The sequence below is a fragment of the Parasteatoda tepidariorum genome, chromosome X2 (genome assembly GCF_043381705.1).
Source record: "Parasteatoda tepidariorum isolate YZ-2023 chromosome X2, CAS_Ptep_4.0, whole genome shotgun sequence".
Classification (NCBI taxonomy): Eukaryota; Metazoa; Arthropoda; class Arachnida; order Araneae; family Theridiidae; genus Parasteatoda; species Parasteatoda tepidariorum.
The window spans coordinates 10,963,821-10,986,982 of NC_092215.1; the positions used below are offsets into that span (position 1 = coordinate 10,963,821).

Sequence of the window (23,162 nt, forward strand, 5' to 3'; positions counted from 1 at the left end):
TATATATATTCTGTCATTTTAAAATTTACAGTTTAGATTGATGTAAAAATTTCTATTCCTTTCAACTCTCAAAAATTTAAATATTTAAAAAAATATTTTAATTTTTATATATAGGAAAAATATAAATATTTTACAGTATAATCGAACTTCCACAATACTTTTCTAACAAATTAATAGAATTCAAAAATTATTAAAATATTTTAGAAAACGTTAGTTTCTTTTTAGTTTTTCTTAAAAAAATTTTTATGAAATTTAAATAAATATCTAATACTTCTATAAAATATTTTAGAAAATTAATTAATCAATTGAAAAGTGAATTTAATAATAACTTAGCTTTTGCTGTCAAAAAATAAAACAATAAAATAAAGTTTTAAGTCCCTTACATGCCTTGTGTAAAAACAGTTTGACCCTAGTCTCAAAAATAAATTGAATTATTTTCAGCTAAAAATGTGTCGAATATTTAAAAGAAGTAAGGAAATCAGTTTTAATATATTTTACTCATTTAAAGAATGGTCCCATCTTTAGAGAAAAGAAATATTATTACTTACAGTGATAATTTGAAGCTTTTTCGTGTATTATTAATTTCACGCTTTTGATAGCATGAAAAATTGAACATGTAAAAGCGCACATGACTATACATGAAAGTGATCCCATTTTTTAAACGGCCTTAAAAGCAGTAACTTAATTCTTGAGTTATCGACGGAGCTTAATTGAACGTCAAATTTTCCAGCCAGTTGAATTAATGTTAAGATTTCTTCGACGTTTCTCCGGAAATTGCAATTTATCAAGAATTTATTTTACTGAGCCTTGAAGTTTCAATAAAAGGTAATTCAAGTACACAATGGCGCCTGTGTTTATAACACCTTACGCTATTCACTGATTTATGGTCTTTTATGTTTTACCTATTTTTGGCACGAGTAACGATTTTGTCAAGGAATGTACTTATCATTTTGGGGTTTTCGGTTACCTAAAACTCTTTTAGAATTATTTTTCCTGATAGTTTCTGATTTTTAAATTTAATTTTAATTTTAGTCCAGATGATGAAAAAAAATTTATATTTTAGTTCAAAATTAAAAAAATATTATTCATTTTTTATTTTGTCTTCTATTTTATTCAAAAACTGTTCTGGTTTAAGATTTTATAGTTTCGTTTATATAATGTTATTTTTATTTCATTTCTATGTAATTCTCTGACGTTTTATTTTATCAACATTCGTAATCCGTAGTTTCGATATTCTATTAGTAAAATTTTTACGGGTTTTGAGTGTCAGCTATTATTGTTCAAATGTTGTTCTACTTGAGTTTTTTAGTTATTTCGAACTAAAGGAAGCATATGGCAAATGTTTAAGCATTTTCAATATTTTCAAAAAATAGTAATAAAAAAATCCCCCTTATGGGTGATTTTTTTATTATTCATTTACTCATTTTGCGATTAAATTTTTCTCATTCATATTATTATAAAATTCATTTAACAGTAAGATTTTATATTGTAATTTAACAGCAATATTTATTTAATTACAGTGATTTAGTGCTTTTTCAGTAAATATTACTATTTAAAAATTTACCAAATTTTGATCCAGAGCTTTCTACAGAGTAGAGAATATTTTTTTTCCATTTTGACATCCTACGTAAGAAACGCTTTAGTCTATTTAAGACATCTTGTTAATTAATAAAGATAGATAAAGGGTTTTTTCCTCAAACCATTAAATTTTTAATGAAACCTTAAAGGAATATTATTTTTTTTTTTTTGCAGTCTATGCACTAAAAGTAAGATTTCTTCACAAAATCTTTACAAAATAGGTTTACCATTAAAGTTTATGAATCAACTGGAACTTCACTTTGTCGAGATTTTGTTTTACGGTATATGAGTTACACCTGGTTTATGGTAGAGTCAGGATTCTAAGTTGTATATATTTTTTAAATTTTGAAACTTGGTCGTAAGTATTTTGTCCTAAACTCCGTTTTAAACTAAAAATACTTGTTTTCCATAGCCGCAGAGACAATTTTTAGAACGTTTACGTCTGTAAACATTGATGGCCATAAAGCACATAATTATTGCATTCATCAATGTGAAAAAAAATTTTTTTTTTCGAAATAATGTATTACGTATGTACAAGTTTTTTTTATCGCTTGTAACGTTTTTTTAAAAATCTGAGTAACACAGAAAACATTGAACTAAATTAATTAATTTTATGAATAAATGAGGAAAATAAAAACAAAAATCGCACTTTTCAAGATTTATTAATCTTTTCTGTTTCTTTATCACTTGCTACATTCGTATGCTACATCGTAATCGTATGAATTCGTATGCTACATCGTAATCAGTAAACTTTTAATGACCATAATTATTTAAGTTAGATAAGCAACAGCGTAAAAATATGCATTCATATTTTGAATGCAGTGTTCGGTTCTTAAAAACTTTTATTTACCTTTGAGAAAATTTTTGAAGCACTAATTTTAAAATTCTAATTGTTGAAAAATATATGCAAAATATTTCGAATCAAAATTTTATAAACTTTGTGACATTTCAGTAAAACTAAAAAAAAAAAAGATTGATAAAAATGGATGATTTGACCGATATTCTACTTGAAAATAATTAAATACAACAACATCCAAGGCAAAAGTTTCATGCGCTATTTACAATATCGTTTAGAAAAAAAGATATTTTTATTAAGTTGCAGTAAGATTAAAGCTATAATCATAATAAGCTTTAAGCGCAAATGAAGTATTTTGTAATACTGCTTGCGTTCGCTTAATTTAAAACAAATGAAACTAAAAATTGTTTAATGTTATAATAAAAAGATTATTTTCAAATAATTACTTAGAATCAAATGGTCTAAGTTATTCTTTTCTATTTCACTCGTAATCTATTCTATTAACTTACACGTTTTCTGTTTCCATTAACGTACTGACGTTTCAAACCATCATACTTAAGAATTTACTGTTTTTTTGAAAACTATTTTCAATTCAAACTTATAGGAAATGTGTTTGAAAATAATCTCATGATCATACTCTAACTAACATTTTTATACTTAAACATATTTTAAAAATGACACGTTTACTCCGAAAGTGCCTTTCTTTTCAATTCGATTGGTTCTATTACGGATCTGATTGATCACAACACGAAGGATTTGCAAATAACAGTTTAGGAATATATAATTCTAAACTTACCATTCTGACATCATCAATCTCACTAATACTTCTGATGTAAATATTGACTCTTACCAAGGCAGGACCATCTAAATAGAAAAAAAAATAAATGTAAGAATACTTGCAAAATCTTTGAATTAGTTTGAAGTAATTTTGACAAAATAATTTTTTGCAAAAGTGTCGCGAAGAATTTTATTTTATCCTTTAAAAGAATTCAGCATCAATTGCCATGGTTAAACAAATTGGCGTAACTCAACCCCTTTGACATATTTGTATTCCAATAAATAGTTCTCATTTGTTACTTTTTCAGTCATTGTCAAATAAAGATAGCTAAAATTTATTTTTTATTTAAATATTTAAAAAAAATCAAAATGTTCTTTAGTAAGAAATATTTTTTTTAAAAATTTACTATACTAGTTGCAAAGTTTTTTTCGAATAAATGTGCAATAGTGAATCAAAAAATAAAAGCAATCATTAAAAAAATTTAAAAAAAAATTGAGAGCTTCATTAAGTTGAATAACAACATATTAAATAAATGTCAATTAGATTTAGATAAAACATGCATAATTCTATTTAGCGAAATATATGAGCAAACAATACTTAATACTTCCAGATAAAAGCTAATTAAGTTTAAATACAAAGTGTCTTGCTAAAAGCAAATTTTAATTAAGCAAAATTCATGAGTAAACAATACTTAATACTCTTCCCTTTAGTTAATGCAAATAATGATCAAAGAAAAGTAGTATTTTCGATAATTTTAAGCTTCATTTTTAGTTTTCAAACTTTTCGATGCTTGACTTTCAAATTTACATTTCGCGATTATGCATATATATTGAATATAGTGATAAATTAGGTTCTCAAATATAAAGGCAATTTATCAAAAAGCCTTCAGAGTATGATTTCTGTATTTGAAACAAAAACTTAAACTAATAAATACAACATCAATAAAACAAACAGCCATTGCTGGCGAATTTTGTTAAATTGAGACAATTTTAAAGCTTGAACCACTATTATTAATTGAATCGTTCACTGTTAGAACTTTCACTCTAAAATGCAGGTAAAATTCCGCTCAATTAACTGCAAAGTTTACGGATAGGAAAACTTTCTTCTCTTAACGGTTTTGAAACCTTTCACGAACAGTACGGTTTAAAAACTGTAAATATAAGACAATACGGTTTTTTAGCCATTTGCAACCAGCATGGTTTCAAAATCGTGAAAAAGAAATTTAACTGGATATTAAATCTTAGCTTTTTGTTAGATAATGGGCATTGAAGAGTGCAGGATACTGAAAACTCTTTATGTGCTGAAGAGGTTGGGGAAAATATTGTGGTGTCAGGATAAGGAAAAATATTAAAAAAGAAAAGAAAGAAGAAAAAAAAACGTCAGAGAACTGCAAACTAAAATTTGCTGAATTTCGGTTAATTTTGCAAACTTTTTAAAAAGCTTAACTTTAATAAAGTGCAGTATCACGTAAGCCATTGAATTATTTAAAAATATAGTGGTGAGTAGAAACCATTTAAATCGAATTTACTAAATCGAGATTCTTACAATAAAAGACTACCACTTGAAAGTTATCTATTGTAGGGAGCAAGTTGAAATCTCTTTGGTGTCAAATCTGGGAATCGAACCCCGTTATATGGGTCGTGAAACTTACAAATTAGCCCTCTTGGCTATAATATGCTCCCACCTGCTAGGAACTAAGTGCCTTCATTAGATGGGCCTAGTTAGCGCTGTAAAATTCTGCTTTTTTAACTGTATAAAAGAAAGTAACTAACAAACGGTTTTTATCAGAGTTAACAGTTTCAATACCATCTTATTTATGGTTACTTGACAGTTTCGTTTCGACATGATAAAATAACAATTAAATAAATTGTTGTTTAACCATTTTTCAGAGAAATTTCTAACAGTGTTCACTTGTTCCAACTCTAAATCAGTCACGTTCCTGATTGGTTGTTTGAAGTATTTATAATTTCAAGTCATGTGATATTCTTTTCTTATTGGTTATGTTTTATCTATTTTTTTTAGATTTTTAAGTGTTAGTAAAATATAAAACAAACTTTTAAAAAAAATCAGACTAAGCGATAAATAACTTTGCGAGATATGAGTGTGTCAGTGAAACAAAATTTATATGCCCTTGCACAGAATATATTTATCTATATGTTTTTCTACATTTATTGGTCCACTTATTTTAAGCTTGCAACCGAATGTGAGAAAAATTTCTTCAAAGCTTCTTGAAAGTTTCTAAATATAACTAGGAGTTTCTCTAATTTCTTTTTCTTTTAAATTACAAAATACTTATTAAAACTAGATAAAAACCAGACATATTTAAATAATCATTTTAATAATTTGAGGCAAACACCCTTATGTTTGTTGATTTTTCACATATATATTGATTTCAAATTATAGGTTTAGACATTTGTCATAAAGTTTAATACGACCTCTTAAAATTTAAAACTGTGGTTGATTTAAGTAGTTCATTTCATTTTACGTCCCGCAACAAATGGCGACGCACATACAGAATTTAGGGTGTTGCTTGCATTCAATTTAGAATTTTAGAATAAAATATTTCACCAAGTTCATTACCACTAGTTTTGTTTGATGGAAAATAACTGGCCTTTCCGTTATCTAAACACAGAATAACGATATTAAGTTCTCAGAGGTAACCCTAAAAGACTATTTGGCGGAATAATTAAATAATTTTTATGGCTTTCCTGTAATTAAAAATAACAGTATTCAGATTACTTTAGACATCTCAAAAATAATTCTTTAGTATATTCTGTGTTCCATGCTTGACTGTCATTGTTTCATCGATAAATAATGAAAATAAAATTATCTCACCTTTATATGTCTAAAACTAGCTTTAAAATAGATTTAGGCTTGCAAAATTAAGCTTAGTTCGAAGAGATTACTTGTAATTCTCCATAAGAAAAAAAACATGTCACAAAATTAAATATAAAAAAGATGTTTAAAAAGAAATTTTTTTAACACTTTCTATAATGTTTCGAAAGTAGACAGCATGGAGAAAATTGTTTAACTTGAAGTATAAAATGAATGATATAAAGAAAGTTTCTCAAAATATTCTATTTTTAGGAGCACTTTCATTACCCTTATACTCTAAAAAGTTTTGCTTCTGGATTATTGCCAGTAACCAGTAAAAATTGCTTGTATGCATCTAAAGACATTGCCTGTAATTTGTGCTAGTAAAGATATTGTGAAAAACTCAAAATATTTTTCTCGCAAAATGTGTGGTGACAGACTTTTTAAGTAACATAACAAAGTTTTCTTCAGTTTGGGTTATCATCACGTTGTTTGAGACTCCAGTGATTTGTTATTCGAATCAATGCGAAAAGTAAGAAGAGGCTAAAAAGTGTACTGCTGCCATCTATCAAGGAGTGAGAGAGTTGCTTGTACGTTGTCCATGGTCACCAATGTAGAGAGTATACGAGAGATCTATTCCTTGAGTATCCGGGATCTTTGCCTATATAGCCTGTTGCTATAACTATCCAAATTTCGTTACAATTATGGGCATTAAGCTTTTTTTTTCTCAAAGAATGAAGCTGACTGTAAAAATTAACGTTTAATTTTACTAAAGTTGTTGGAGTTCGTCGCAATTACGGGTGACTGGCCGTATAAATGAACAGTCAATTCTCTGAGTTTTACTTCTATTATGTTAACGCTTACTTCTACTAAGTACTTATGTCTACTTTTGAACGCATTTCATTTACTTTTATTGTAGAACCTATTCTATAAGAAAAATTAAAAACTTATACATTTCTAAAAAAACAAGTATGTATTACGTTAAATAAAATTCAAATTTTAAGTCTTAGCTGATTCGTAGAATACAACTTACGTGATTAACGTGTTATTGAAAAATAATTTATTTGAAAAAACTCAAGAATAATAAGAATTTAGAACAATTCTGAATTTGTATTTTTCACTTTGCTTTTCAAAGTCTATCTTCCGTTTTCCTTCTCAATTTATCAATGTCATGCACAGACAATGAATCTTCTATTCAAGAATAGCGGGTTTTTTTCTTTTCAGTCTTTGATTACTTTCACTTGATATTTATAGGAATGAAGCAAAGAATTTTTAACTTTTTAAAAAAAGATTCCTAACAAAGGTCTGAGCTAAAAACATTTCCGAACTTAAATATGAAAATAGGAAACACTATGATGTAGAGAACAACGGTTTCTACCTTATTTTTTAGTCTTGATGTTCTGCTTTAAAAATATTCTCTCCCAATTAAATAGTTACATAATTTTATAAACCTCAATTTAAACGCAATTTTGTATTTAAGTTCACACCTTATCATTAAATTGTAATAAATTTATGCAGGGATAAATCGATAAGTTTGTATCAAAAATTATATAAAGCGTCCATAGTGGTAAGTAATTTCATCTTTTCCTATTGTTTAAAATTACAATTTTTCCCCGCATTCAAACTTTAGATCAAGAATCTCTGCCTTTAAAACCTTATTAATTTGCTTCATAACAAAGTAATGAATTACTGTGTTATTCAATTAAGAAATATGCATCTTATAGGAGTTTCTCACAAAATTACATTACGTACCTAAAATTGCTCAATGATTTAAAAACTTGCAATGTATGAAATATCAAAAGAATTATTCAAGCGCTCATAAATAAGTATTTTATTCAATAATTCCTTTGAAATAATAATTTTGGAAGAAAGTAAAAAATTGATTTGAAAATACTATTTTAATATCAGCTAGTAAATGAATAGAATTATTAATAATTTTGCAAATGTTATATTATTGTTTTAAATTTAAATGTATATACCGGGCTTAATTTTCTAATATTCAAAATAATTGCAGTGAGTTATTCATTGAATTGAATTTACAAAAGTGAAACGTTGAATTATAGAAAAATGCGGTTATAAAAAAATCGTATAATTCACATAAATAAATTCGTTTTCTTATGCGAATATTTTTCCAATCACTTTTTACTAGGTAAGAAAGTTTACGTTATGTTTACTTATTATTTAAGTCAAATGTATGTCAAAATTTGTGTAAGTTGAAAAGTGGAATTATAAAAAACAGTGGTTATCCAAAAAACAGAAAATTTGCGTAAGTAAATTCGATATAAAATTTAAATGGCAAATTTGATTCGTTAATTATACGTAAACCACACAGAGTCATTTTTACTAAAACCAAAAAGTAATTATTCTTTCGTCAATCTTTTGTAAAATATACAAAATTAATCTTTCCGAAGCGTAGTTAGTAAAATCCATTCCATTTATATTACGTAAAATGTACCAAAGATTTTTTACCAAACATCTCAATGATAATATAATCTTTCAATATTTCGTAAATTTTACGTATAAAGCATATTGACTTTTCCGATTTCCCAAACATTTACGTTTAATTTACGTATCATGCTAAATGGATAAATTTTAAAATTTTATGCTTAAGTAACAGTAAATATATAACTACAAAGTCTCATCATCAAACTATATTTTTATGCGTCGTAAAATAGGTTTGTGGTGGGTGTACGTTCCATTAAAAAAATAAGATTTTTTCCATCCAAACTTGAAGGCAACATATATATTCAAATCAACCATCAAAACGTCAATTTAAAATTCATATTTTATGGAATGAGGAAAAACTTTAAATACGCCATCTTTTAAGATGTCAGAAAAAATATCGGTTAGGAACGAAATCGGATGAGATTTTTATCTTAAAGTAATTCAATTTCAGTCTTTTGACGTGTGACATTCTTTTTTTTTTCGTTTAAACTTAGCTTAAAATCACAGATTGCATGAAAGATTAACTAAAAAAAGTCTTTTTTGACTACTTAACGAAACTTCTTGGTCAAAATATACTGATTTTGAAATTAAATTTCAACTTTAAAAAAATATAAATGGAAACTACTAATAGATCTCAGAAAAGTTTCATATTTATTTCAGTAAGTTTCACGATCTCTTATTCAATCAAAATATCTAGACACAATTTAAAGATAAAATATATTGATTTTTATCTTATTTTTATAAACTTAAAAACTATTTGGTAGGAAACTATATGGAGCTATCTCAAAGTTATATGAGCATTTTGCTACTTTTAAAACTATAGGAATTTATTGCCTTAACGAAAAAGAAAAATAATTTGTTTTAAAAAATTCCTTTGATTTCAAAATTTAATGACCCAAAAACTATTATAGATTAATTCTAATCAGACATGAACACAAATTCTTTACTATTTCAATTTACGCCAACTCTTCCGGATGCATATTTTTACCTAGATACGTGATAGAGAAATGACTGTGGAGTCGGAGTTGAAGGAAATTTTGCTGGATTGCGCAATTTTTCTATAATTATATAAACTATAGAAAAATTGCGTAACTCTGAATTTGTTTAATTAGTTGTGATGTCCAGCAGATTAAAAGGAGAAAAAAGATTTTGATCTTATAGAAATTATTTAGACAAATATTTATATTCATGTTATCAAAAATATTACTTAAATGAATATTATGAAGTTATTTCAATTATTACTTATCATTAACTTAATCGTATTTGAACGTTTTTGGGCCTAAATCTAATGGAATAATCTTTTGTGGAAATATATATTTCTAAATTTATTTCTTCAGCTGTTGTGTTATAATGCGAAATACAATTTTAAATAAAGTGCTCTATACTTTAATCGTACATAAAAATAGAAATATAGATTTTGAAATGAATAATTACTAAGTAATAAAATTAATTTTTGCCTGGAATCTGGTAAGGATTTTAATTGAACATGTCAACCACCAATTCTGCTGCTGTGTATAAAACAATAATTTGACGATAAATTGACAATAATTGAAAGTATTAGCAATAAATTTGAGGTCAGACACGGAACAATCTCAACTGGAATATCCTGTTAAAAAAAACTTTAAAATTTTAAACCGCAGTTTTTATTTATTTATTTAAAGAGGTTTTAACAAAAAAATAACGGTTTATCAGATTTTTTTGTTTTGTAAAAATTTCTGGTAAAAATGTATCTTACGGCAAAAAGTACTGGCACCCTGTTTGCTGGAACTTTTTTACTGAATTTTTCGCAGTTCATAGGAACATTGCGAGAATTCGCATGCACAAAACATTTGAAATATAATAATTTATTGTATGAAACTAAAATATTTATAAAATTATTTTCAAAACTAAAACAATACTGTAGATAAAAATTTTCAAATAGAATAATATTTTGAAGATGTGGAACAGCTAAGGTGGTGCTTAAAAAAAGTTTTTGAATGATTCTTCGTTACAAAAATATTTATTTCAGTCAAGATCCTCTTTAGATTGTTGTTTTCAAAGGTTTCCAAACTCCTAGGCAATCGCCTGATTATTGTGTCATTGCAAAAGAATGATCGTTATTGGAGAAGCGGCGAGTTTTCTTTGAAAAGAATTTTCGGAGCGCGCCAGCTGTGACTATTCCCTCTCTTCCAGATACAGGAGTATAAAAGAGCTCGCTTGGTGTATGTATTTGGCGATATTATGGATTATTTACAATTAGGTTTTCAGAGTATTACTGAATAGGAAGCTTTGAAACACTTTATTGTTGCTTCCAAGCATCAAACATATCCTTGTTATTACTAAAGAATAGAAAAAAAGAAATTTTAATTAGAAGTATACTCTAGTATATGGTAATTAATTTCAGCGCATTTTCCATTATACATGGTGAAACGAACTATATTTCAATGAAGTATAAATTTATAAGATGTATATTTTATGATTAATTATATTATTTTAGACCCTAGTTTATTATTATTATGGTTCTGATAGCGATAATTACATATTTGATTCTAAGAGCGCGTTACTTATTTAATAAGAAAAGATATAGAATCAAATATGATTTTAGAAACCAGTAAATGCAATGTTTAGTTTTTAAAAATTTCTGAATCTGTTTTATCATAATTGTCAAGTTCTGTGAATTTTATATTTCTTCATTTTATTTTTGGTGACACTAGCTCACTGTTATAATGGATTTGAAAGCAATTAGAGCTAATTGCATTTTTAACTGTAAGACTTCTTGTAAAATTCAAAACATTTACATATATTACGTTCGGTAAACGTTATGTTTAAATTTATGAAATCTTTTTGAATCTGTTTTATCATCAATGGTAAGATCTGTGCATTTTTTGTTTTATTTTTGGAGACACTAACAATAGTTTAGTATTGTAATGGTTTTGATAGCAATTATTATTACAAATTACATATTTGACACAAAAGAAAAACGCTATAGAATCAAGTACATGAAATTGTAATATGACATTAAAAAGGTAGTAAATGTAATAGTTAGATTTGAAGTAATTTTTTGTACTTTACTTAGCAAATAATTCTATTCAAAATTGTTCATTTTGGTTTATATTGAAAAATTTTTATGCTTAAATAAGATATTTCTGGCAAAATTACCATACTTTTATGATAAATACATTTCTGGTAAAGAACAACAGCAACGTAATTCTGATATATAAAGCAAATTGCACAGCCTTTAAAGCCCTCATTTGATAATTTACCGTTCGCTATGGTAACGGTTAACCGGAAATTCTAGTTTTCAGAATTATAGTTCTAATACTAAAATGTGATCATGATCGCAAGTAAATGTTTTTAACCATAAAAATATATTTCATTTGCTTTAACAATCCTTGTGACTTCTTCTTTTTAATTTCTTTGAAAATCTATTAAAAAGAGCAGTTTTTTTTAGTTTTTAAAGTATTACCAAATTTATTATTACATATATTTAATATTTTGCGAAAACAAACTTAATCTTAACAAACTTAACTCTTAAATACCTTAAAAAGCTATTTCTTGAAGTTATTCGAAGAACAAATACAACTAAACATCTATGTAGCAAAATTTATTTTTTCGTATTGAAAAATCCACTGGTTATTATTAAAATAATTGCATCCGAAATAAATAAAAATTACATTTTATAAATTATCAGTTATTTTGAGACGCATTTTTCCTAAATAAAAATTTCTCGATGAAAGATACTCTTTTGTCTTTCTTTCTGTAAAATTTTGAAACTGGGTTTGAGTAAATTCTCTCAATATTTACAAATGCCTTGAATATCATAATGTTTTTATTTTCTGATTGATCTAATAAAGTAATTATATTTTTAATGAGAATAAATTGTATGAATATTTATCAAGGATATGAATACTTGTTCAAAGTAAATATCAATTCAAAATTAATTAGATCTCTTTATTACGCTGTAATTGATTGGTTTCAAAAGAGCTTATACTTCTTAAAAAAAGGTTATTTGCGATGTTAATTAGCAAATCTCAGATTTAATTTATTTAAAATATCAATTTTACTAAATTATTTCATGCAAGCGAAGAAAATAATGATAGAACAGCAGTTTTTAAACGAAATATACCAATGTTTAAATTTTCTGCAAATTTTAAACACTGAAATAGGTTAAAATAGTAAATATTTTAAAATGCTTCGGTGAATTTGAAACTAAACAGAAAAATTTAACACAGTATTGGACAAAGGAAAATATGTTTCTAAACCAATTTATTAACAAAATCGTATTTCAGATTAATTCAGCAATTATACAAAATTTTATCTAACCATCTTAATAGAAAAAATAATTTCTAAAATGCTTTGTTTGACATAATTATATATTGAGCAGATTCACCTTATGGTAGTTCAATGTGTCTATTATATAGAAATGATTTCCTCGCTGAGAAAAAAAAACTATTAGACTAGAGTAAAATTAGCAGTGTTTCTGACTCTAGGGGACATGTGATAAGATTTGGTTGGTAAGTGTGATAAAAATTAGTAATTTTATTGTGATAAAATAGAGCATGGCTTAAAAATCATTTATTCGGTTGAGTTTACTTTTTAGCTGCATTTGCCTTTCATTTAATATATTTAGCCGAATTTACCTTTCAATTTCGTATTTTTTACTGAATGTTTGCTAATGAGAGCTATAGTTTTGAAAACCAGAATTTCTAGTAAGTCGTTAGCATAACAGAAAAATTACCCACTAAATGATTTAAATGCAGTTTATTTTGGTTTTTATTACCAAAATTTCGTTTTTTTAATTTTTTAAAAATTTTTTTGACGAGGAATGTTCTGACCATGCAGTAAGGTAATTCTTCCACTATGCTTTTCTTCATGAACAATACAAAACAATGTTGAGTTAATTTTTCATACAGTAAAGTAGTCAAAATCAAAAACTGAGTTACTTGTCAAAAATAAAATTTTAAAACTATTTATTAATTTTTTTATTTTATTTAATATTAGTGTAAATGATTTTGTATCTCAAATAAAATATATTACATAATTTTTAGCTATGTTATTTGAAATAACTAAGTCCAAAGTTCAAACGAATTGAGCAAAAACTTCCTTAGAAATAAAAATGTAAAAATACAAAAATTTTGCAATTTTATAGTTCAGAAAATTTTTTGTAAATTTTATTAAAATTTTTTATGTTAGAAATTGGAATTAAATATTTTAAAATAAGTCTAAGCTTATCATTCAAAAGTAAAAACCACTGTCGAATTAAATAGTTTTGCCTTACACTGTTGAAAAAAAAACATTATTTAAATTAAATTCCTTTTACAGTATAATTTTACCGACAAGGCCTGCTTTTCAGATTAAACGGTTAAGTTTTGTGAATTTGTATTATTATAGTGTATAATTGTATTGGAATATTAGAGTGTTTTTTCGGACAGAGACCGTTTATACATGCAGGATATTAAATCTGATGTCTTTAATCGAAAGCTTGTCATGAGAAAACGCTTTATTTTCTAAATGATGATTATTAGTAGGCTCCACCACCTACTTTCTGACACTTGCTAACCCTTTAAACTTACTACTCGATATTATATGTTTCGACTTAGGAAGCGAGCTCGCGTCTCTATCTACCAAGATGTACCTATTTAAAATTTGGCTTAATGTAGAATCTTAATGAGATCATCTATAAGAATATAAATATGTTTATTTTCTATTTTAGCACTAAAATTAAGTTCAACAAAAAGGAGAAGATAACAATACTTTTTACAAATCCTCCCTGAAAAATCAACATTGATTACTCGCTGCAGAACTAGTTGCAAAAACTTAGCAATAGAAGTAATTGCAGACACACTTATCAACAGAAATAATTGTAGAAACTGCGTTGCAGCAGAGCTACTTGCAACAATTATTGCGAAATTGAAAATATTGTTAAACAAAACCTCTTACCAAGCATTTCAAATTTCTTTGAAAACACAAATGTATATTCCACGATTTGGAGCTATTATTATTTTGCTCTTCCAAGTCTCTTTTTGTTATAATATCCTAGAATTTCTTTATAATATGTACTAATACATATAGTTGGTTATAATATTTTGTTATAATATATTGTTAAAATATTTTTCATAACATATTGTTATAATATTTTTCATAATATAGTGTTATAATATTTTGTTATAATATATTGCTATAATATTTTGTTATAATATGTACTGAAATTCATTTTTGTTGCAATTGAAGAACCGAAACGAGGAAAGTCTTTAATAGTATATTAGTGAGATTTTGAAAATCAGTATAGAAATATACGGAGACTGCTTACAAAACATGTTTCAGCAAAACATGTCTTAGCAATGGTACCATGCTGCAACAGTTGTCAAACGTGTTGAAGCAAAGATGACGAATATTAATCATAACCTAACATAACTGTTTAAAATCATCACTAAGTGCGTTAACCATAAAATTGTTACAAAATAACCTAAATAATAATATTAAGCTCTGTCACGTTACAATAGTTACGCTATTACCGAGCTTAAAACAATTGAACTCAATTAACCACCTGGGGATAATTTATTCCCATAGTTTCGTTAAAAAAGGGAGCTAAGCATTTTTAAACCTAGCAACCAAAGTTTTTTTTATTCTTTTAGAATTAGCTTTTCAGACACTTTCGTCATTTACGTTTTTTTTCAACTTTAACAACTTTCATTTTGATTGATTACATTTATAAAAGCCAAAAATGCATCAAATTCTTTATAAAATAATTAAATCTACTATAGGCATGATTAAAGTGAATCTTAATTCGTTGACAAATCTCAAAACAAAGAACTTAGAAATTTGTGAAGAGATACAATCTTTAAAGAAATTCTAGAAAATTAGCTAAATTAGAAAAATTAAATTTCGCAAAAATATTCCAGAAATTGTTCGTATTTTTTAAAATCGGCTTTTTTGATGTAACATATCCATGCTAACTAACATATTCATAAAATTTAATTTTTCTGGGAAATTTTTAGGAATATAAACTTTGTTAAAACTTCCATAGATACGTAAAGTATTTAAGATACAGTTTTTTTTTTGTTTGCATAGATATGCAATTACAGAAAAAAAAGTGCAAAGTTGTTGCAGCTTTGCTATTTGGTGGGATTTCTCTGTTATTTAGCCGTAATGTAACAATGATTGAAATTCTCTTTGCCCATAAAGATTAAACAAGTTTTCAGGGAGTAAATGATGTCCATTGGAACAGTTCCATCTAATAATGGAACTTAACGGCATGTTCACCAAGCTACTTCAGCCGTTGTCTTTTCCCAGATATATCTAACTGTTCAAAGAATTAATTTAATTATTAATTTCCACAGTCAACCAGTAATTTAATCCAAATTTCATATCGTTTTTTTCATGCACTGAATAGTATCGTACTTATAGAGTATCGATTTAGTCAGTCACGATCTGGAATAAAATAAAGAGAAGCAATGGAGGAGAAACAGTGTGCTAAATCCTAGTAATACACTCAAATGTCAACAGTGATTATTTTGACCGCAGCCGTCATTTCAAAGAAATCGCCATTTTATGCGTTAATTATACAATTTAATAATAGTTTACTTAAATTCTTTTACGATCTTGAAGGGTTAGGAAAAGTCACAAAAGTCAAGTAGGCTGGTATAACTATGTTAGGACCTGGAACCTCAAAATATACATTTACGGTGAAAATGACCACTCCGGTAGCTAGTAAATATTTTGCTGCGAAAAATAAGTCGTGGCCGTGAAGTAATTTTGATTTTTCACAGTTGATATCATATTGTTCTGCTGTGAAAATATTTTCAAGTGAGTTTTACGCAAAGGAATGCTTTGACTTTAAAACTACTTATTTCAAATATTTCTAAATATAACAGGAAAAGAGAGATTCGACTGTAATATAATGTAAATCGAGGATAGGAATTAGAAGGATAATGAAATAATTTACAAAATTTTATTTAATATAGCTACAGAATTCTATTGTCATAGAAGTTTATCAAAAGTGCATAGAATAATGTTGCAACAACTCGATGGAAAAGAAGGCATTATTGTTCCTCCAAAGAGAAAGATGCGAAAGAGGAACGTCAGCTGCTCTTCCTTTAGAAAGATGCCGCCACGATAGCATCCGGATAGGACACAATGGACGCCTTGATGTATAGAATGTGTCGGAGAATAGAACGCCTCGAAAAGTCCAAGCTGGTCAACCGTGAAATAAAGACTTCGAACAAACTCTGTGACGTCACTTCATATCTGACATCCGAAAGCGGATCATTGCGCATCACCAGTTACCGCCTTTTTGGCTCACCTTTTGGACGCCTAACTTAGGCCCTTCATCATCCCAGGCACAAAAAGGCCTTCTCCAGATGATTCTATAATTATCTGCAAGACTGAATCCATGCACAATACCTAGGCCACTTGGCTGTGTAGAAATCAAAAGACCGCCAAATTTTCTTCTGCGAACTGTGATTTCTTTCCTTTTTTTATTTTATTTAATATCGAGTTGACTTTTTGTACTGGATTGAATTTCATTGCAGGGATGAATTATACGAGAGTTTAGAAGTGAGGAAAGAAAATGTCTTTTCTTTTCTTAGACGAGATTAAGGATTAAAAAAGAATGTTTTGGAGAAAATTTATTCTATTTTGTCGACTGTAATTTTATTTTTTATTCAGAGTTAGAATAGATTTAAAAAGTAATTTCCGTTAATCATCTATCATAAGTATTGCAACTGTCAAATAAAAATTCCAGTTTTTGAAATTCTTTGAAACGTATTAATAGTAATTAAGGTTTTTTTAATGTCGGATAAATTAATAAATTCAGCATAATTTAAATCTTTCCATTTACGAAATTAAATCCATTACCATTTCCTTAATTGTCCACGTAACATTTTCCTCAGAAAATCTTTGGTTTTAAAAAAAGAGAAAACATGCAGTTTCTGTAATAATATAAAATCTTTTACGAAAGCTATAGGTTAGATTTAGATAAAAAGAACCTTTACATAAGCTATAGCTTTGATCAAGGCATTTATTTGCATTTTAGTTGCAATTTCTATAAACTTTTTGCCTCCTTATACAAGCTGCAGGTCAGTCTGACCCCAAGGAACATAAAAAAGCCCCAAATTAACTGCTTTACACTCTAAGCAGAGCTATAATTTTACGCAATGTATATCATATTGCCGTAAAGAACTATCTGGGCTATAAAATGGACAAATAACCTAAAATAGTTTAAAAGTTGTCAAACCTTTCTGAAAAATATTTAAGAGCCTATTATATAAATTTAAGAGCTTCTTCCAGGGATAAGATTTATAAGCTTATTTGAGGCTCTACATCTGCTATGTAGGTTTAATATCTGCTAGTAATAGTTAATTAATTCAAAAAATTCTGCTTGTGACAAAAAAGTCGCTCCATTTACACACGATTGTGATACATGAAATCATATAGCACCTCTGACTGATCATTTAATTAAATGCAAGTCCACCTGCCTCTTCGCGAGACAAAAAGGGTTTTAAATAGACAAAAATGTGTGAAAATAATTGTGTATGAGTCACACCATTTTCACATACTTGATTTGATCATTACTAGTTTCTGGATATCCCAAAATGAATAAATTCAAAAAAGGTAGACCAAAATCTCGTAGTCCTCAAAGTCTTTGGTAAGAATAAAAAGATTTTACAAAGAACATGAAGCGAATTCTTTTGAAATTCTTATGACGATTGTAAGAAAAAAAGTTAAAATTGATGTTACTAGTATTTACAATTGGTGTGGTGGCATTTGCAACTTCGAGGAACCTGGCGTAAGCACTGAAGACAGATGATCTTGGATGGAAAAGGAAAGCGTGCATTTGACTCACTTCTTTGTGGGAAAAGAATATAAGTGTTGTGTGCTGTTGTAGTGCAGTGGGGCTATACGAAACACCATTGTTTGCACATTGTGTTGCACAAAACACCATTGCTTTCAGTCGGTAAGAATACGTAATGAGTTAAAAATTGAAGCATCACCCGGAAGTTTACTTAAAATATCGGAAATAGGATACATTAATTCATTTATTTTGAGTTATTTGTAAAGTTGCAATAAAGCTAGATGAGGAAAGAAACTCTACTTTTTACTACTTTTTGATACTTTTTTAACTACTTTTGATATTACTTTAAACTACTTTTTGATAGTCATTGGACTCATTCAAAAAATCTCCCCAAACTCATTCGGACTCATTCATCAAACTCATTGGACTCATTCAATAAACATCGTTAGCCAACTCCAAAGCGTTTGCTTTGGAGTTGGCCAACGATGTTGGATGCAGCTACTAGAACACACAATGCATCGACTCCAACCACTGGGCAGCTCATTTTTCAAGTACTCTGTACTGTACTTAATTCAGGCAATTAGAAGTGGTTGTGAAGTGATCCTGGGCTGTGGTAACGCCTAAATCCTTCCTACGCTGGACAGCAGCACACGGCTCCTACAGGTAGTGTGATGGTATGGCATCACATATGACGCACGATAACAGCTAATATTGATCCCCGCTATTGCAGACCAGCAGTACGTTCGTGACATCTTCCAGCCACACGTTTTGCACTTATGGCAGGGCTTCCAGAAGTTTTTTTTCAATAAGACAATGTTTGGTCACATGCAGCGTCACAGTAATAATCACATTACCATCATTTCTTGGCTTTCTCCATTCTAAATTCGTCACCAAACGAGGGCACAGCCCCTCTCGAAAGGAATTCTACAGAATGAGATGTTGTGGTCGAGCGAAAAATAACAGAAGATCAGTGTTAATTATCTATTAGAATTGATTTGTTATTAGTCCATAATAAAATAAAATTCTTTTTAGCCAAGAACTTAGCCCTTGAGTTAATGTTGAGTTGGAATTATGTGCTGGAGCTTTTTTCGGTGTTTTTAAGTTCTGAGAGCTTCATCTCTTTAAGTGAAAGTGTTGTACCCTGCTGAAAATCGGTTACGTAATACATCGGTGTTCCAGCAAGGCCACAAATCCAGAAATCCGTCGTTGATAATTTGAGATGTTCAGTATATCATCTGAACGGGGTAGGGGAAAAATTGTACTAATAGTCTTAGAATTACTGTTTTGAATTTATTGAATTAAGAGTTTGATGGAAGAATATCATCAATTGTGAAGTCTGATTTTTCTTCGTTTATACAAGATTTTTGTTATTCTAATTTAATTTTGTTTTAATTAAAATCATGATGCGTGATTTTTGATGTTAAATTTTTACTGCAGGGTTATTTGAATTTAGTGTAGCCTTGGCAAGTTTGTCCATGTCGTCCTTATTTCTGTATGTTTCTGTGGGTCGTATCCTCCTTAATTCTAGTTAATTTCCTTGTTGAATGTTTGGTTATGTCGTAGTCTTTTATGATGTATGTATATNAAACAATTTGAGCACAAATGTGAAGAATTCACTTGTCAGCCATGTGATTATTTTAGAATGCTGCCAGATTCAAAAAACTTAAAATTATCAAAAATTAAACAGTAATATGTAGACTTTGGCTATTTTTGAACATATTTTTAAAATTAAAATATGCAATTCATAAAAAAAAATTTCACTTAAAAGTTGACACTTTCGTGGAATTGCCTATATATATATATATATATATATGCATATTTACATGCGGGTGATTCAGACTATTTTTCATCTCTTTTTAAAGAACAACCAACAAGGGGAGAACAATCGTAGACTTCTTTTTAAAATATTTTTAAGCTTGTTTCGAATAAAAAATGAAAAGTAAATTGATAGAACACCGCAAAGAATTGGGAATCATTCCACTATTTAGTATCATTGTATGAAACTCAACTTAAATTTAAACGACATAAAATTTTATGTATAAAACCATATATACTACATGCATAGTAGAGCTACATATATGTCTGATTAAGCGGAATTATTACCATAATAATCTCTGCTGAACTGTGTTGAGATCACAGACAAATTTAGAACTATGAATATAGTGCTGCAAATTCAAAAACTTGTTAATCATGAAAGCATAAAAATTCCATTCGTATTTTATATTCTGTCTATTAAGTCCCAACATATAACTGCAATATTCTTCACTTTCTCTCCATTAATTCAACTAAATATCATCCATTTGCAACTCTTCACAGTAGGTGATGTCTATTCAACCAAATAGCTAAGATGCAAATGCGTTCTAGAAACCATGAAAGCAGAGAGGCTATTAAACCATTCTCTCTGACTTCCAAACAACTCAGATGGAATTGCCAGTCTGCTCCAAAACTGGAATCAGAAAGCCTAGAGTTGTAACGATCGGATATATCGTACTTCCAAAGTCTACTTAATTCTACAGCTAGCATCATGGTTTACATAGTGGTTAAACGGCTCGATTTGAAGCCCTGAGAATTATAACGGAAGTTAAATGAAATCCTATGCCACTGATATGAAGGAACTGAGAATCTCTCTGAATCATTTTGTGTTTGAAAACAATAGAGAGATTACATTCTGTATGCAAGGACTGCTTTAATGTCTGTATGTCTTCATAATTATTAGTTTTAGATAAATTACAGCTTTATATGTCGATAATTCTGAATAATTTTTAATTAATATTCTTACTTGAAAACCATTAGTATTATAATGAAAGTATTAAGTGTATATTGTTACTCAACATGATAAAGGCTTTGTAATATTATAACTCGGGGAGAGAGGATTTTGTACAGCTTAAAATATTTTTAGAAGAATTATTTTTTAATATTTTAATCTAAAGAAATTTATATTTATTATCTTGAAAATTATTACAGTGATGCTGATAACTCTTTATTTAAAAATGTTCATTATTTTTTTTGAATATTTCACCAAATTGTTTCATACGTAATAATTGAAAAATTTTACAATGCACTTTTTTTCATGCGTTTGCATTGACGATTATAATTCATTTTAATACGTTAGAAAATTCCGATAATTTTTTAGTAATTTAATAATTTATCTTTTAAAAATGTTTCAGATTTCTACACGTCAAATGAGCATTTTATATTCTAAGAATTCATTTCTTTGCAATTAAAATTGTGATATTTTTCTACAGTAAAATGTCATTCTTGAAATGTCATTCATAATTAAAATATAGCAATATTTTTTTCATATTTCTCTATAAAAAATAATTCAAATTACAAAATATGCACTAAATTTGAGTGCTATTATTTCTTCAGATCCAAATAATTAGGCAATTCTGTGTTGTACATTTGCCTCAATTACTTTGCAAATTTTTTTTAAAATCAGTTTTCTTGAAAAGATATTAAATGTCAATAGCTATTTTAATAAGGTTATTATGGGTCCTGTAAATTTATAATATTGGTACTAATTTGACGTTGTACTAATTTATATTTTTCAAAACGATTTTATTATTTACTCATCTGCATACCACGAGATTTCTGAAAAGTTACAACCGTAATACACCCTTCTACCCCGATCTCAAATCCAGGAACTTGCTTGTGTGGTTTATGCTTAGCGTTTCAAATCGTTAGGAAAAGAAATTCCTAGTTTAGATGTTAAGCTTGAGTTGATTTTTTTCTGCGTTCACTTTCTGAAACACGCATTTTTAACTACGTCCATAAAAAAATTCTACTAACGTTATTTTTTAAAGTATATTTCCAACTGAAGTTCACTGTTGTTTGTGAGAAATATTGGCTCGCTAAGATATTTAGATTTTTTTCAAATATTTTTCCGAATTTTTCGTTATGGATTTGTTATTTTAAATTAACAAAATAAAGTTTGAAAACATAAGTGGTTTTAGTCTAATCTATTTTTTTTTTCTTTTTCTCTTAAATTCTTTTTTTCCCTCAATTCAGAATTATAAATTTATTATTTTAATTTAATGGAATAAATTTAAAATTCTTTTGGGGTTTTAAACCTCTGTTATAAGATTGTTTCATTATTAAATATGCATAAATTGATAATAACCCTCCACCTTATAAAGTGTTTACGTATCGATAAATAAATTCAAAAATAAAATGATTTTGAAGATATCACTTAAAAGAAGACAACTTAATGTGATTCGTTGGCAATAGTAAGAAAAAGCCGTTAAGGACTAAGGAAATACCACTTTCCTCCGGCAATTTTACTGGCAATTCTTCTCTGTCAAAGTAACGCTCACACTTGGATTATTCCTAGTATCCTAGGTTCTAAGTGCCATGTATTTTTCTAGATTTTTTTTCGTTTCGAATTCTATCCTTAAGACTTTCACGCTTTGTATCCTGAAGCCTTCAACTACTTAGTATTCAGCTGAGATAGGTTTATAGCAATGAATGCTTTTCGTTTTCTTTCCATTTGTTTTCCGAACCAAATTTGAGAAGACGTGGAATGCTCCAGTTGAAGAACTGGTGGACAAACTAGTTTTGTCCTGAAGCAAACTCGGTTTGTTGAGAGCACTCAAGCAGGAAATTTTGTGTTCGAGGTTTCATTATTTCCTAGTAAACGGAAATATATTTTTTTAAAGAGAATATTGTCTGGGTATTAATGCTTTTAGCAATTAATTTCATTGTTGTTAATGTTCCCACTTATCCCGAGCATATTTATTGGTGCAGTTTACATAAAATTGTATGATATTCTTTTTGCTTTTTGCTAACATAATCAACTGTTTTATAAAGAAATTTATTAAAATCGAGAAAATATTCACGTCTCACAATATGCCAGTTGGCTGAAATTATCAACTAAAGAGAAAAAAAAACTATTTATATGTCAATGAAATTCAACTCGACAACGAAATACAAATTTCTTTTTCAATATATATATATATATATATATATATATATATATATAT

At 27.8% G+C, this 23,162-nt stretch overlaps 1 protein-coding gene across 4 annotated transcripts in view; it reads right to left on the bottom strand.

Moving 5' to 3' along the window:
• Positions 1-23,162, bottom strand: part of LOC107449143 (glutamate-gated chloride channel-like) — a 337,741-nt gene that overhangs the window by 47,181 nt on the left and 267,398 nt on the right. For all 4 annotated transcript variants that reach the window (XM_016064935.3, XM_071188006.1, XM_071188007.1 and 1 more), the window contains exon 5: positions 3,171-3,238. In XM_016064935.3, coding sequence (XP_015920421.1) covers positions 3,171-3,238 — 68 coding nt within the window. The remainder of the gene's footprint in view (positions 1-3,170; positions 3,239-23,162) is intronic.